This window comes from Theropithecus gelada, chromosome 8, assembly GCF_003255815.1.
Source record: "Theropithecus gelada isolate Dixy chromosome 8, Tgel_1.0, whole genome shotgun sequence".
Lineage (NCBI taxonomy): Eukaryota > Metazoa > Chordata > Mammalia > Primates > Cercopithecidae > Theropithecus > Theropithecus gelada.
The window spans coordinates 126,988,524-127,005,398 of record NC_037676.1 but is presented as its reverse complement, the minus strand read 5'-3'; the positions used below and the strand labels follow the sequence as shown (position 1 = coordinate 127,005,398).

Genomic DNA, 16,875 nt, shown 5'->3' with positions numbered 1-16,875 from the left:
CAGCTCCCAGTTCCCATGTGTGAGGGTGGTGAGCCCGTGAATTACGTCTGAAGGAGCTAGATGTGAACGCTAGGACCTGGCTGACACCCCTGCTTCCAAAGGCACAAAGGGACATGTGGCATCTTACCTAGTGCAGTGTTTCTCAAATCTCGCTGTGTGTAATTTTTAGCAAGCAAAAGTGTCCCTGGAGAATGGGTTAAAATGCAGATTCCCTGGCTCCATCCCAAGAGACTTTTTGTTGATCTGGGGTGGAGCTTAGAATCTGCAGTGTTAGCAGACACTTCAGGTCATTCTCTGGTAGGTCTTGGTGGGATTGCACCAGGAGTAGGTGGAAGTGGAGTGGCTCCTGGGCCACCTGAACCACTGAGAGCTTCCTCTGCAGCTCCTGAAGTATGTAGGAAGCTATCTCCTGCTCATGTGTCCCCACCCCTAACTCCACCACAGATGTACCTGGAATGTGATCAGGCAGACGAAATGAGTTCTGCGCCTAGACAGAGCATGATCTCGACTTCCTTTCATTTGCTAATTCTGTCTTTTGCAGGGAATGCTTCCTCTTTCTTTCATTTCTCTTTGCCCAGAAAATTCCCATTTATCCTTTGAGACCGAGGTGAGGCATTGCCTCGCTCTGGGAACCACACTGTCCAGCACTTTATATCTCGAGTATGCTGCCCTTGGGGCTTTGGGATCTGCAGTTCCACGTCAGCTTTACTGACAGTCTGAGTTCCTCAACGCTTTGGTCTCTTTCTCTGTATGGCCTACCCCTCACTGAGTGCCTGCGCATAGTAGGTGCCCGTTCGTGGCCCGGTCAGGGTGACTGGCATTGGACATTGAATCATCAAAGCAGAGTTGAGTTCTACTTACTAGTCACCCTTCTAAGCACTGGTCTTTTTCCCCATCATCCTATAATCACCATTTGAGGCAAGGACTGCCATCAGCATCCTTTACAGATGAAGACAGGGCGGCACCAGATGATGAAGTCGCTTGCCCAGGGTCACCCAGTGAGCACATCTGAAGTTCACAGGCTGACTCTGGAGTCATGCTCTTAACCACCAGGCCGCACAAGGCCTTTCAGGCTCTGGAATATGGCTATACCTCAGCGTCCTCTCTCCAGGCAAGAAAAATGACATTCAATGGAAACACACTTAAAAAAAAATGGCTATAGAAATGACAAACACAGTTATCACTGTGACACTGGTGGCCTCTGACTCTTTACTGGCCACCAGGGCATCGTTCCTAGTAGCCTGGGGTGGGAGTTGAGGTCACAGAGGAGGTGCCATCTGTTCCAAAGGGGAAATCTGCTTCATGGAAAATTGCAGAGCACACTAAGTGTGTACAGCGCACCAAGGCCAGTGCCTGCCCCAGGGTGGATGTGACAAGTTCATCATGCTGCCCTTGGCTGGGGAGAGGTCTCAGTTTAAAAGGGGAAGATGGACTAAAAAAAGTAAGGAAAAGAAAACAAATTCAACAACAACAAAAATAAAAAAAAAAGAAGAAGAAAAAGAGAAAAAACAAAAAAATAAAGAGAAAAAGAAAAGAAAGAGCAAAAAAAAAAAAAAAAAACGGAATATGGAATGAATACAGAGGTGTGTGTGTATTTAGGGGAGCAAAACCTCAAACATGATCCTCTCTAGGGTACAAGGTGTTTGCGTGTCTGTTCAAGGTATTGGAGAGATTGGCCCCAAGAGGAACTAATCCCTAAAATGCAGAAGCAGTTTTGGAGTTGGGTGGAGGCGGGTCAGAGCGGGCACTTCCAGGAGAAAGAAATGCGTGAGTGTAAATGGAGCAACATGAAGTCATGCTCAGAAGGTCTAACATTTCATAGGGTGTGCAAGCCTCTAGGTGTTCTGCCAGGTTCAATATCTAAGGTGGACATTTATGGATAGGAATAAACACATGGAACAATAGCTTTGGCCTCTACCTAGTATTGATTATATCCTACCTTAAAAAGTGGTTGTACTTGGGCCTTGAAGCCTGGCTGTAGTACTTCCTAGCTCTATTGGAGGATAGGAGGCCAAAGGTTAGAGGGTAGATATTTATTATTCTGGGGGGGATTAAAGGTATACAAATACTAGGTACAAGCAGCCAGCCCCTGTATTAGGTGGTTAAATATTGAGTTCCCAGGTTTCCAGATGTGGAGAGTCAGTCAGTCTTAGTGGAACCCATTATACAATTTTATTTTAAAAAGAACTGGGCAGGCTGGGAGTGGTGGCTCACGCTTGTAATCAGTCTTCTGGAGGCCGAGGCAGGTGGATCACTTGAGGTTAGGAGTTCAAGACCACCCTGTCCAACGTGGTGAAACCCCATCTCTACTAAAAATACAAAAAATTAGCTGAACATGATGGCACACTCCTGTAGTCCCAGCTACGCAGAGGCTGGGGCAGGAGGATCACTTGAATCCGGGAGGCGGAGGTTGCAGTGAGCCAAGACAGCACCACTGTACTCCAGCGTGGGCGACATAGCAAGACTCCATCTCAGAACATAAAAAATAAAATAAAATAAACAACTGTGCAAACTTAGGAGCAATTAATGCAGTTAACCAGGCGTGAGGGCAAACCCTTCCGTGACCTTGGGCAAATTACTTAACTTTTTCTGTGCCCGATTTTCTTATGGTTAGTAGGGAAGTGTTAAATGCCTGCTTTACCAGCCGCCCTTTCAGTGGTGTTGTGAAAGACCTCTGTAGTCTTGAATACAGCATACATGGGAGGCGGTGCCTTCTGTGCCCATCATGACGTCAGTTTGGATTCCCACGTGGCAGGTTTTCACACCTTTGAAAACTTGGCCATACAAATGTCAGGTGGCTGGTAATGCAGGCAGTGACTCACCATAAACCTCTTCCTCTCTCTTTTGATGGGAGGAACTATTTGAAATAATAAAGGAAATGTCATGGCAGTAATGGCCATGGCTCTCACTTGTAATCTCAACATGTTGGGAGGCCAAGGCAGGCAGATTGCTTGAATCCAGGAGTTCGAGAACAGCCTGGGCAACATGGCGAAACCCATCTCTACTAAAAATACAAAAATTAGTCGGGTATGGTAGTGTTTCCCTGTTGTCCCAGCTACTTGGGGGACTGAGGCAGGAGGATCGCTTGGGCCTGGGAAGTCAAGGCTGCAGTGAGGGGCCTGGGAAATCGAGGCTGCAGTGAGGGGCCTGGGAAGTTGAGGCTGCAGTGAGCTGATATTGTGCCACTGCACTCCAGCCTTGGTGACAAAGTGAGACCCTGTCTCAAAACAAAAAAACAGGCCAGCTTCAGTGGCTCATGCCTGTAATCCCAGCTCTTTGAGAGGCTGAGGTGGGCAGATCTTCTGAGGTCAGGAGTTCGAGACCAGCCTGGCCAACATAGCAAAACCCTGTCTCTACTAAAAATACAAAAAATAGCCAGATGTAGTGGTGCACGCCTATAATCCCAGCTATTTGGGAGGGTGAGGCAGGAGAATCTCTTGAACCCCATAGTCGGAGGTTGCAGTGAGCGATATCACACCACTGCACTTCCAGCCTGAGTGACAGAGCGAGACTCTGTCTCAAAACAGACAAACCCAAAATTGGGGAATGAGTTGAATTTAGGGGATGAAAAAGAAGAGGGATTCTGTTTTTCAAGAAATGTGGAGCATGGAACACATACATACATTTTACAGTGGTTAAAAAATAGAACCAAAAGCCTAGCTGTGGTTGTAGAGCACCCTGAGGTAGCGACACCCTAAGGGGTGTCATTGACGTGGGGTGGCCATTGCTGTCCAATAGAACTTTCTGCAGTGATAGAGATGTTCTGTGTCTGTGCTGTCCAGTATGGTAGCCACTAGCCACTGCAGAGCACTTGAGGTATGGCTAGTGGGCTGAACAACTGAATTTTACATTTTATTTAATCATACTTTTTTTTTATTTTTTTTGAGACGGAATCTCGCTCTGTCACCCAGGCTGGAGTACAGTGGCCTGATCTCAGCTCACTGCAAGCTCCGCCTCCCGGGTTTATGCCATTCTCCTGCCTCAGCCTCCTGAGTAGCTGGGACTACAGGTGCCTGCCACCTCGTCCGGCTAGTTTTTTTGTATTTTTTAGTAGAAACGGGGTTTCACCGTGTTAGTCAGGATGGTCTTGATCTCCTGACCTCGGGATCCACCCGTCTCGGCCTCCCAAAGGGCTGGGATTACAGGCGTGAGCCACCGCGCCTGGCCTAATCATACTTTAAATAACCTCATGTAGAGCTCCCCTGTTGGACAGCTCAGGCTACAGAAAGGAATACTTCCTGGTGGAGAACTTAAGAAATAAAATGACTTGGAAGATACGGTTGACATATTTGTTTGGTTCTTTTTATTTTAAGTGGAGACACCCAGATGTCAGAAAACAGCTTGATATCCTTAATTTGTTTGGTTAGGGTGTTAATAGTTACAAGTGGAGAAGTTTGCGAGGGGAGATGGACGGATGGATGGAGGGAGCACCTTTTGTGGTTCAGTCTTCCTTTTCATAGGCATGTTTATTGCTCTTGTGCTTGGGCAAGTGGGTGAGGGTGGGCGGGCGAGGAAGCAACCATTGATTATCCCCAAGGCTGTCATCCGCTTGATGGACAGGGATAATTAGTGGATTAGGCAAGCCCCAATCAGAGAATAAAAGCCCAGGAATGGTATTTATGATGGATGGGCTTACCCAGTGCCTTTCATCTGAGGATCTTAGGAGCCCTTCATCTCGCAGGATTGGGTGGGGAAGGGTGGTTTTGGGGACAAAGCTATGACAGGCATTCACGGGTCCTTTCTGTCATCCCACACGCCCACTTCTGGAAGCTGAGTGGATTCCTGCCTCATGCTTAAGGAAGCAGGGAGGCCAGAGCCACTGCTGTGTAGGTCAGAAGGTGCCAGCCTCTTCTGGAAGCTGCGTAAAGCAGCTTCAGGGTAACCTGAAGGCTGAGCTCATCCAGGGTATACTCAGCGGAAGAAGAGGAAGGATGCTGTTGGCTACGTTCCTCACACTCGCCCTGCTGAGGTCTCTGCAGACCTGGGAAGGGGTCATGGCGGCAGGGGTGGCTGTGGCAGCTGGAGATTTAAGAGCCCCTCCCAGATTGACTCTGTTGATCTCCTGGTAGAAGAAGATCAGTTTGTGTGTTCACAGAAAACCAAGATGGGATAAAATTATCCATAATCATACCACAGGTGCCAACAGCTGTGAACCTCTCTGTGCGTTTCTACCAGGCATTTTTCTACCCAAGACATTTCTCTTTGTTGTGTGTTTTGTGTTTTCTTTCTTCCCTTTTTCTTTTTTTTTTTTCCTGAGACAGCCTCGTTCTGTCGCCTAGGCTGGAGTGCAGTAGCGTGATCTCAGCTCATTGTAACCTTTGCCTCCTGGGCTTTAGCGATTTTCATGCCTTAGCCTCCTGAGTAACTGGGATTACAGAGGTGTGCCACCATGCCGCACTAATTTTTTGTATTTTTAGTAGAGATGGGGTTTTGCCATGTTCCCCAGGCTGGTCTCGAACTCCTGAGCTCGGGTGATCCATCTGCCTCAGCCTTCCAAAGTGCTAGGAGTACAGGAGTGAGGCACTGTGCCCAGCCTCGTGCTTTCTTTTTTATGTGGTTGGGGGTCCATCCATTTCTAGGGTGACATTACAATCCCTCTGGGCCATCTGCAGTTGTAATCAGGTGCCATGTGTGCAGGGCACCCTTGTCCTCTTCTGCTCTACCTTGTCTGGGCTCCTAAAGGACCCACATATAAAGCGCGACCCAACCTGCTGTCTAAGCCACTCTTTGCAGCCCTGGGACTGGGCTGGGCTGGGCTGGGCTGGAGGAGGCTGGCTCTGTTCATGTGGTTACTTGCACTTCCCAGAAACAGGGAACACTTGGGCTGCAAAGTCAGATCTGGCATCCAATTGCAACCTGGAGCTCTCTGCTCCAACCTCTCTGGGCGTCAGTTTCCTCAGCTCTAAAATAACAGCAGTACCTGCCTGCCTGGGCTGCTGTGAGGATGCAGTGAGAATGCAGGTCAAGTTGGGCTTCTTAGAGAGTGGTCTGTGGACCAGGAGCAGCAGCACCTCTCAGATTAAACGGCCCCGCCTTGACCAAGCAAATCAGAACCTGCCTGTCTGCAAGCTCCCCAGGTGATGGATTTGTAAATTACAGCTTGGGAAGGGCCAATATATATACCTGGCGCCTGGCAACTCTTTAGAAAGTGGTGACGCTTCATGATGATGGTGATGACAGTGATGCTTGTCAAGGTGAACAGAGATACTTGGGAAGTTACCTGGCTGGTCATATACCCCACGGCTTGATTTCTCAGCCAGATCCACTGGTGAACCAGCCTCTGTCTGGCACCTTTTGGGCAGAACAAAGGCCTTTGAGCTGGAACCCCACTCTCTAGAGTCTCTGCCCTTCTGGTTCCTACTTGACTCTCCCCTGAACTGAATTCCTCCTCCTCACGTGAGTCCTCCCTAGCTCTGTGGCTCCTCCAAGTTGTCCTTTCTCTGGCAGCCACAGTTCCCAGCCCCTCTCTGTTCCTTGTGTGGCCATGTGGTGTCGAATTTCCTCAGCTGTCCCGGTGGGGCTGGGCTGGGAGAGGCAGTTGCTGCATTATTTATGGAGCACCGGTCACCAGCCGTGCCGATGAGTTACACACAGTTATTCTCTGCACCGTGTGTGGGATGCCGTCCTGGGCCTCTGTTTAATACAACACAAAACGAAGCCAAACGACCAGAAGCCAGAATGGCTGTTGGCCGACTGCTGTGCGTTGCTTGTGTCAGGCAAATGGCCTGCCGTGGGTCCTGGCTCTAGGGAAAGTGGAGGAAGGGGAGGAAGATGAGGAGAGGTACTCGGGGGTGTCTCCCAAGCTCCCCTTTGAGGGTGGGGTGGGGAGGCCAACTTGTGGATTTGTTTAGGTGGCCACCAAACTCCTCAGTTGAAGGACATTTAGGAGGCCTTTTTTCCTAAAAAGTAAGAAAGTGACTTCATTATTTTCCTCTTTCCCCCAGGAACCAGAGTGATGCCAGGTATGTGACCGTTAGCCAGGTTCTCCCATCACCTGGCTGGTCTGGAATTTATGTCACTCACTGAATGAAGGCCACCCTGGTCTTCCTTGACTGTGCCAAGACCCCACCCTGGGTCTTGTCCTGCAAGGCTGCCCTTGCCCATCTGGGCCACTTTGCCCATGTTCTGCCTGGAGGAGTGGCCAGCATAAATGTGCCACTCCAGTGTCCCTTGGAGAGAGCTGGTCGGTGTCCCCTGCCTCCTTTTGTGTCAGCTGCACCCCCTACCAGAAGTACTTTTCCTTCCTCCCTTCATTTCTCTGTCCTTGTCCCACAGTCCAGAGGGGAAGCCCTTAGGCTCCTAGACAGCAAACTGTATGATGTGATAAGTTGGGGAGTAGGCGCAGCTAACCCAGAGGGTAGGTGGGAAGGGGGTGTGTCAGAGAATGTTCCAGAAGAGGTGTCACAGCTGGGTAGTGATGGCCGAATAGGAGTTTTCAAGATTGCTGAATCCCCCTGGAGGTTTGAAGAGAAGCAGCCACAGGGTGTGGTGTGTGTGGGGAGCGTGGGTGAGATCATGCATTCAGGGAAGCCCCATCTCTCACCCAAGGAAGTGAGACTGCCATGCAGTTTGATGGAGGGAGTCCTCTTTGTACGCGTGTAAACAAACTGGCTTTCCCTTACGTCTCTTTAATAGGGGCCTTCTCCTTTCTTAGAACCCAGCGTAATCTGAGTTGTATTTTCAACCAACGCACTGCCAAGGGCTCCAGAAACTCCCTGCTCTCCTCTCTGAAGACATTCAGGGGGCTCCTGGAGGAGGAGCATCTTCTCGTTTTGCCTCGCGACTTTGGACTTGGCAGAAGCCGGGGTGCAGTGGGAGTTTTGTTTTCTTTGATTTGGGTCTGTCTGGATCGTTGTGAAGCCTTTGTGTGTTCTCGGGTGAAATCCACAGCGGGGTCTGTGTTGAATCGTTTTCACGGCTCTGGGAGTGCATTCCGAGGAATTTCCTCAAATGTGGACAGAGCTCAGCCAGCAACCTCAGGAATGAACTTTCTGGGGACTTCTTGGTCGGTGGATGCAGATGCAAAAACCAAGGACAGTCGGGGAATTGCTTCCTGAAAGGCTCTAAGAGCTTCCAGTGTCTCGGGCTGTGGGTTTCTTTCGAAACTTGAGCATGGTCTCCTTTGTGTAGTCTTGCTGTCCAAAAGGCAGGACTTTGTCTCTGCTGCCTTTCCATCTTTCTACAGTTACCTCCTTCCTCCTTTCTTACTTCCACTAAGCTTGAATTATTATAGTAAAACTGCTCTCAGGTGGGTAGAAACTTCTTTTTTCCTTGAAAGAAACTTACAAAAATATCTGGAACAACCCAACATCACCTTGCCTTTACATGTTAATAACATTTACTCACTTTTTTTTTCATTTCTCAACAAGGAGGTTTTTGTCTTCCGTTCTTAGAGGTTGATTTTTTTCTTTTTTTAGAATCTATTAAATTATATATTGCCTAAAACAGGTGGGCCTGACTTTCTCTGATAGACTGTCAAGTATCATTAAGTCAGGAACAAGCTGCTTTGGGCAACCTTCTGGCTGGGTGGGTGTTCGTAGGCAGGGAGCTGTTAGCTGTACCCCTCGACTAGAAAGGTGACCCCTCCTTTTGTTGCTAATTTGGTAAAGACTGAAGTGATGCTCCAAGTGGGGGCAGATAAGAAGTTTCTTCAGTGGTTTGAGTAGTCGTCTTTTTTCAGGCATACTCACCTCGGGGTTGAGTACTCCACCCTACCATTTGCTTAGCAGCAGCAGAGAAATCGTCTGGCACTGAACACCCACCTGCCCTTGCCTTGGTCTGTTTCTACCTAACCATGGTTCCCTAATAGGGAGGTGCAGACACTTCCCACATTGGCTGGTTCCACCCCGAGGACTCAGAAAGGGGGGTTCCAGTCTGGATGGACAGTCTGACTTAGAGAGACTTTACGGTTTGTCCCCCACACATCCTAAAGGAGATTACTCAGAGCCTATGGCCGCTTGGATCCCTCATATCAAATGTTTGTTGAGCACTTCCGCTGTGCTGGGCACTGCACCGAACACTTTCTGTATATGACCTCATCCGTTCCTCATCCCAGCCCTGTGAAGACGTGACTGAAACCCACTCAGAGGTCAAATGACTTGCCCAGTGTCGCATAGCAAATGGGAGAGCTAGAGTTCAATCCAAAAGATTAGGCTTCTGTACTTGCCTTCTTTATTCATCTCCTTCATTCTTTCAGTGTTCAGTAATTGGTGGTGTTGGTCATGGTGATGGAAGTATTTGTTTTGGTTATCATCATTTTAAGGGAATGATCCCTGAGAAGTGAAATGATTTCCCCTAGTCCATGACTGGCAGGGCTGTGACTAGACCTCAGGACCCAGTGCTCCCTGCCCAGGCCACTGGTCCGTTCTGCATGTTCTCAGTGAACATGCCTCACCTTTTCCTTTGACTTTTTTACTTTGAGACAGGGTCTTGCTTTGTTGCCCAGGCTGGAGTACGGTGGCACAATCACAGCTCACTGCATCCTCGATCTTCCGGACTCAAGCAATTCTCCCACCTCAGCCTCCTGAGTAGCTGGGACTGCAGGCATGTGCCACAGCACCCAGCTAGGTTTTTTTTTTTTTCTGTTGAGATGGAGTCTCGCTCTTTCGCCCAGGCCAGAGTGCAATGGTGTGATCTCAGCTCACTGCAACCCCTGCTTCCGGGGTTCAAGCAATTCTCTGCCTCAGCCTCTCGAGTAACTGGGATTACAGGTGCCTGCTATCACGCCCAGCTAATTTTTGTATTTTTAGTAGAGATGGGTTTCACCATCTTGGCCAGGCTGGTCTTGAACTCCTGACCTCCTGATCCACTTGCCTCAGCCTCCCAAAATGCTGGGATTACAGGCGTGAGCCACTGTGCCTGGCCTGGGTTTTTTTTTTTTTTTTTTCTTTTTTTTTTTTTTAGAGATAGGGTCTCGCCATGTTATCCAGGCTGGTCTCGAACTCCTGGGCTCAAGTGATCCTCCTGCCTCGGCTTCCCAAAGTGCTAGGATTACAGGTGTGAGCCACTGCCCCGGCCCACCTTTTTCTTAAGAAATACTTTGATCATCTTAATAATATTTCTCCAGGGCTCCCTGAATGGGAGTGGTTGGTGTTTGAGAGAGGAGAGTCTGGCTCCCTGGTCCTTCTTCCTTGTGTAGCTGAGAGATGGTGGCACCTTTGCCTAGAAGTAGGTGAGCAGTGTTTCTGAATGTGCTCAGATTTCTCCGAAAGCTTTTCGTCATGTCTTGTGGCTCAGAAAGAGAAGGAATGGTCAGATGAAGCTGCTATTGGTTGCTTGAGCCTTTGTGTTCTTAGAGGTGCCAACTGCTGTCCCTCTGGACAGAGATCTCCAGTGGCCATCCTGAGGACTCTGATCTTGGCCCTTATCTTTTTAATTGGATATAGGTGTACAAAGGGTGTTCTTATCTGGACTGGATTAAAAAAATGATATGTATGTTGGGTATCATAATTGGAGTTTCCACTATGTCTTGATGGGCCTTCAATGATAGCCTGAGCTCTCACAAGTTTTCATTTGACATAAGTTAATATACAGTTTTGCTCTTGGGTGGAAGTAACTCCCAGGGCACACACTGGGGATGGAGGCGATGTCGGTGGGAGGGGGGCGGGGGGGGGGGAAAGACCCTCACACAGGTGTTGGTTGACAGTAGCTCAGGTGTAGCTGCCAAAGGGCCTCTGCCAGGAGCCAGCCAGCCAGGATTCTTGCCCAGCTGTAACTTAGTTTTCCGTAGGGGCGAATTGCCACTTAGAGGAATAAATCCAGAAACCTGCACTTGGGCCAAGCAGGTCTCAAATGCATGAAGGCAGAACTGATGGATGTAATCTAGCAGCATGTGTGAAACAGACTTTAGAGTTTGGGTGAATTGTAAATTCATGGTGCTGTTGTTGCCAGAACCTCTAATTTGATCTGAAGTTTTAAAAAATGTAGTGACTTTATTGTTTTCATTAAAATGATACATGACCCTTATAAAGAAAACTCACAAGACTCTAGCCATAAAGGAAAGTACAAAGGAGAAAGCAACACATTGGTCCAGATTTTAACTCCCAGAAGTAACCTGTTTTAATATTTTGTAGACAATTTTCCAGATATCTCTATGTGCGTTTTCAGACAGAATTGACAGCTACAGAAGTATATAAATAGGCAATTCTACAACAAGGTGTTCCTTGTTATAATGAGTGCTATGCATGATCTTTTGAAAAAACATACTTGGTTGTACTTATTTAGCAGAAGAAAATGAAACTGAAGTGAAGTAATACTGTAATTGGTTCTTCACCACTTTCTTTAAATTGATTTCTCAGATGTGCCTTAAAGCAGTGGTTCTTGACTGGGCGTGATTTTGTCCCCTCGGGGCCATCTGGCAATGTCTCATTTTTGATTGTCCCAAATAGGGGGTGGGGGAACACCGGCATCTAGTCAATGGAAGATAGGGATACTGCTAAACATCTTAAATGTACAGGACAGCCCCCAAGACAAAGAATTTTCTGGCCCCAAATGTCCGTAGTGTTGAGGCTGAGAATCTGCTCTAAGGGTAAGAAAAAATGATGATTAATACCATTAGGAAGGTAAAACTGTTATGTTTTAGCTGGGTTGCAGTTTTAAACAGTTTTGATTGGGCTTCTGTAATGAAAGATGAGTTGATTAACCTCATTATAATTTCTTCCTCCTTTCCTTAACAAGAAAACCAAGAGGTGGCATATATTGTTTTTACCTTGTCAAGGTTCATAACATTTACACTCTATTCTGAAAACATAATCCCCAGTTGTTTAGTCTTAGTTTTGTTTTATTTTATTTTATTTTGTTTTTTGAGACAGAGTCTTGCTCTGTTGCCCAGGCTGGAGTGCAGTGGTGTGATCTCAGCTCACCGTAACCTCTGTCTCCCAGGCTCAAGTGATTCTCATGCCTCAGCCTCCTGAGTAGCTGGGACTACAGGCATGCGCCGCCATGCCTGGCTAATTTTTGTATTTTTGGTAGAGACTAGGTTTCACCACGTTGGCCAGGCTGATCTCGATCTCCTGGCCTCAAGCAGTCCACCCACCTTGGCCTCCCAAAGTGTTGGAATTACAGCTGTAAGCCACAGCGCCCGGCCCTTAGTTCTGTACTTAAATGATCAATGCCACATACCACTTCTCAGCCCATTGTTTCACCTTTTCTGGGTTGATTTTGAGTCACCTCTTGGTTGGTGGGCTGTTTGATCTTGATATAAATTTAACATGTGTAGGAAGGGAGATGTCGGTCCCCGCTCTGCTTTGCCCTGTCAGACTTGCACCTGCAGATTTGAGTTTGTGTCTGTGCACCATACTTAGAGGAAGAGTAGAGAGACATGATGAGTGTTTCTGGGATGCTGTCGGGGTGTGAAGCAGGGTCCCGGGGAGAAATGGGGTTGGATGTGAAACTGAATTTTGAAAAGACTTCATGTGGAAGCAGGATTATTGATCTTAACTGAGGGCTCCCAGAAGGTTACAGCTAGAACTACATGAACATCAAGGACAGGGTGGCTGATAATGGGCTACCCTGGGAAGGTGATGAGTTCCCTGTTAGCTGAAGTGTGTTGGGGAACCACCTGTTGCTATGCTGTCCCTAGGTGTTGGGCTTAAGCCATCAGATGAGCTGCTGCGTTAGGTAACTTTCCAACCTTGAGAGTCTGATAGTCTAATTAATGCTTTCTGTAACCACCTGTCCTGGGGAAGCGCCCTAATCACTCCGGTTCCCTCCTTTGTGCTGTTTGGGGCAAGGGGGAGAACAGCCAGGGCCATGTTGCATGAGGAGGTGGTTCAGGGTGGAGCCTTACATGTTCTGTACACCTTAAATTTGGATCCACCATCTAACAACTCAAAAGTGTATGTGTGAGGTTCTGCCAAACTAGTTCAGTTGATGTTTGTAGTATTTACAAGATTACAGGAACTGAGCACATTCTAAACTGATTCCTGAGCCAATACATGTATATAGAATCCAGGAAACATATCGCAGACCTGCAAAGGAAGAGAACATACACAGATTGTTCCCTGCATGATTGGAATTGGGTGTTCTGTTAATGTAGTAATCAGATGTCTGTCGCAGTGTGACTTACTGATATCTTTGATTTGTCGCAGGGGAGCTATCCAGTTTGGGAAGATTTCATAAACAAAGCAGGAAAGCTGCAGTCCCAGCTTCGGTAAGTAGAAGCATGTGTTCTACAGGAAAAGGACAACATCCTCAGACAAGGATGGAGTGGGACAGACCAAAATGCAGATTGATTAGGGTTGATTCAGGAAGTGCTACAGATAGGGAAGCATGCGGTGGGTTCTGATTGGAGCATGATCACCTGTAGCCATATATCTTGGGCCCTGATTCCCATATGTAAAATGGGACTCATTCATGTCTGCTTTGCCTCCTTCCATAGGAATTTTGAGAGTCAAATGAGGTAGGTACTGTATGTAAGATAGCAACAAGTAACATATCTGTGTTGCTCGCTATGTGCCAGGCATTTGTTAACTTGTTTAAATCTCATAACCCCATGAGGTACATGCTATTATTATCCCCATTTTACTGATGAGGAAACTGAGGCACAGGAAAGTTAAATAACTTACCCATAGTCACATCACTAGTAAATGGCGGAGCAAGGATTTGGCTCTGTGGCTTGAGTCCATGTTCTCCTCCATTCTGCGTACTGCCTCTCTACATATGGAGTTTAAAACCTTGTGTTGGTTTTTTTTAACTCCACATTAGAGTTTAAAACTGGTGCGGTGGCTCATGCCTGTAATCCCAGCACTTTGGGAGACTGAGGTAGATGGGTCACAAGGTCAGGAGTTCGAGACCAGACTGGCCAACATGGCAAAACTCCGTCTCTACTAAAAATAGAAAAATTAGCTGGGCATGGTGATGGGTGCCTGTAATCCCAGCTACTTGGGAGGCTGAGGCAGGAGAATCGCTTGAACCTGGGAGGCGGAGGTTGCAGTGAACCGAGATCATGCCATTGCACTGCAGCCTGGGCGACAAGAGCAAGACTCCGTCTAAAATAAAATAAAATAACAAAATAAAATAAAACCTTGTGTTGACTATTGTATAATTCCATTTACATGAAATACCTATTAAAAGCATATCTATAGAGTGATGTCAATCAGTGGTTGCCTGGGGACAGGGTGAAGAAGGAGAGTGACAAGTGGGTAAGATGGATCTTTTGGGTTGGTGGAAATGTTCTATAATTGGATTGTGGTAATGGTTGTACAACTCCAAATTTACTAAAAATCATTGACTCATACCCTGAAAAAGGGTGTATTTTATGGTATGTAAATTACGCCTCCGTAAAGCTGCCTAAACAAGATCCAGTGCTGAGCTCTAAGGGGCTGTGATCACCTAGTCTCGTGCTTGTTCACGTATCATGTGACGTGAAATAGAAAATATGTTGGCATCTTCTTGTTAAAGCTCTGCCCTTTTAAATCATTGTGGTGAAGGGATGCAATTACACTTAGTGGGTGCTTCATGAAGGACAGGACATTTTAAAAAGGAATTATTTTGATGGTCCTGGTTCACGGCATTTAGGGGATGACATTGGCTGGTTTGGATGGAGGAAGATAAAGGTTCAGAGAGAGCAGGCCAGGCAGGGGTTTTCCAGGATGAATAGCCATGTGGACGACAGAGAGGTGGGAGGGGGTGATGTGATGCTCTCGGGCCTTTGCCTGTGGACACCAGGGTCACTGCCCAGAGTGTTAGCCATAGGACTAGAGGGTCCATGGCGCCCTATAGACTAAAGAGCTTGGGAAGGGTGCGTCTTTTTTCTTTTATTCCTTCAGTTTTGTTTGGGGCCTGGGATTTCTATCCATGAACTGGAGCCTCAGACGGACAATGAACTTGGAATACCGCACCTTCCCCAGTTGTCAAGTCCTGTACTTAAGCCCTGTTTAAGCGCTTGTAATTACTTTCTGCTGGATCAGATCCCACCTCCCCTGCTCAGGATTCAGGGCTCCTCACCTGAGTCCTTCACCAGCCTCACCTTATTTAGCTGTATCTACTCCCACCTCCATGTCTGCCATGATTACCATTTATTTTAGGTAACTTCATCTCCATCCTGTGGGAGGTCTCCTCCTGTAGTAATACAGTAAAACATTTAAATATATTTCCCTCTACTTTTTTAAGATTCAGCCTCATTTAACTGTCTGGCAGGCTTTCAGGGTAGACCAAGAAAATTGTTGTCTTCCCCTTTTGTCAGTAAGGATCTTGAAGCTTAAAGTAATGAACGGATCAGCTGTCTTAAACATATAAAGTAAAATTTAAAGTAATCTTAACCTATCCCTACTGGTACAGGATACATTTTATATTATTAAACAATATTTTGTCCTGAAGGCAGGGACCACTTCTTTATTATTTTGTTAAACTAATAGTACAGGGCTGAGAGCAATATAGGGGCCTCATGCACATGGTTTAATTTTGTGTATTAGAGAAAGGATGAAGTTTAGATTGCAGAAGAGGCATAGAAGCCTTGGTATATTTAAGCTGAATCACTCCTCTGTGTTTCTGTTGGTTACAAGTTTGCTCTGCCCCATCAGAGAGGGCCAAGATGTCTTGTGACTATGTCAGACAGTGAAATATGACTGCCATTTAAAAGCTTCGAAATTGATCACCATCCTAATTTTCAGTGGAGCTCTGGTGACCGTGTAATACACAAGACACCTCTACAGCTGGTTCATTAAATTTGGATGATTGGCGTTGAGCTGGATGAGAATAAACCCAGCCATTGTGTCAGATATTAATTGTAAATCAGAACCGGCTATTTATAAATCCCAAGATGTTTGATAAAGCTAATTTTTCCAGGGTTTGTGTTTGATGTCAACTCTTTAAAAAATATGCTTCAAAGTGGTTTTGTGTATGTGTATGTCGTTATTTTTAAAAATGTTGAGCAGAATGTCTTCTTGCTCTACTGGAAAATAACAGGCCTCATTCTGAAGTTTGGCTCTAAGGGACTGTTGCCTAGATTTTCCCAGGATCTACTTCCAGCACCTTCCAGGAACCTTTTGTTTCAAAGCTACTGTTGCTGATGTTTAAAGGCCATTCCTTTCCCTTTTTCTTTCTTTTTTCTTTTTCTTTTTGAGAGAGGGTATTGCTGTGTCACCTAGGCTGGAGTACAGTGGTGCAGCCATGGCTCACTGCACCCTTGACCTCCTGGGTTCAAGTGGTCATCCCGCCTCAGCCTCCTGAGTAGCTGGGACTACAGACATGCACCACTGTGCCTGGCTAATTTAAAAACACTTTTTTTTTTTTTTTTTTTTTTTGTAGAGATGGAGTCTTAGTATGTTGCCCAGGCTGGTCTTAAACTCCTGAGCTCAAGTGATCCTCCCACCTCAGCTTTCCAAAGTGCTGGGATTACAGGCATGAGCCACTACAGCTGGTTTCATTTTTCTCTATTTTGAAATCTTCCCTTTCAAGTCCTTATTGTTATTCTTCCTTCAGCAACTTTGCATTGTTAAGAACACTCAGTAAAGACTGGAGTTATATAAGAAATACTTGAAAACTAATACTTAGTTACAAGTTTGATTGTAAAGTCCTTGAATTCTAGTTCTGGGACTTGTTTGTGTGGAATCCATGGCCCTGGCTTGGAGTGTTGACTACACTGAATGGTGCCTTAGATCATGACTCTTGGAACCAGTAGACCACAGAGGGCTCAGAGCATCTTGTGTCCAAAAAAATATGAAGAGCCCAGAATAATTTCTAGAACATAAATGACTATAGTACCTTCTCCTCATTCTCAACTTGTAGGACTTTGGCAGATTCGGTTGAAACAGTAGTATCTCAGTTTCATTATAACCAGGATCTAGGGAGAAAAGTCACACTGCCAGGATCTTGTTTTATAGTGAGTCAAGCCTAAGCCTGTGAGTCATGAGGCTGGGACACTTGGCCCAGCTC

The 16,875-nt window shown here is 46.6% G+C and overlaps 1 protein-coding gene across 13 annotated transcripts in view; it reads left to right on the top strand.

The window, feature by feature from the left end:
* Nucleotides 1-16,875, top strand: part of MTSS1 (MTSS1, I-BAR domain containing) — a 184,218-nt gene that overhangs the window by 13,254 nt on the left and 154,089 nt on the right. For all 13 annotated transcript variants that reach the window (XM_025394926.1, XM_025394931.1, XM_025394925.1 and 10 more), the window contains exon 2: nt 13,089-13,150. In XM_025394926.1, coding sequence (XP_025250711.1) covers nt 13,089-13,150 — 62 coding nt within the window. The remainder of the gene's footprint in view (nt 1-13,088; nt 13,151-16,875) is intronic.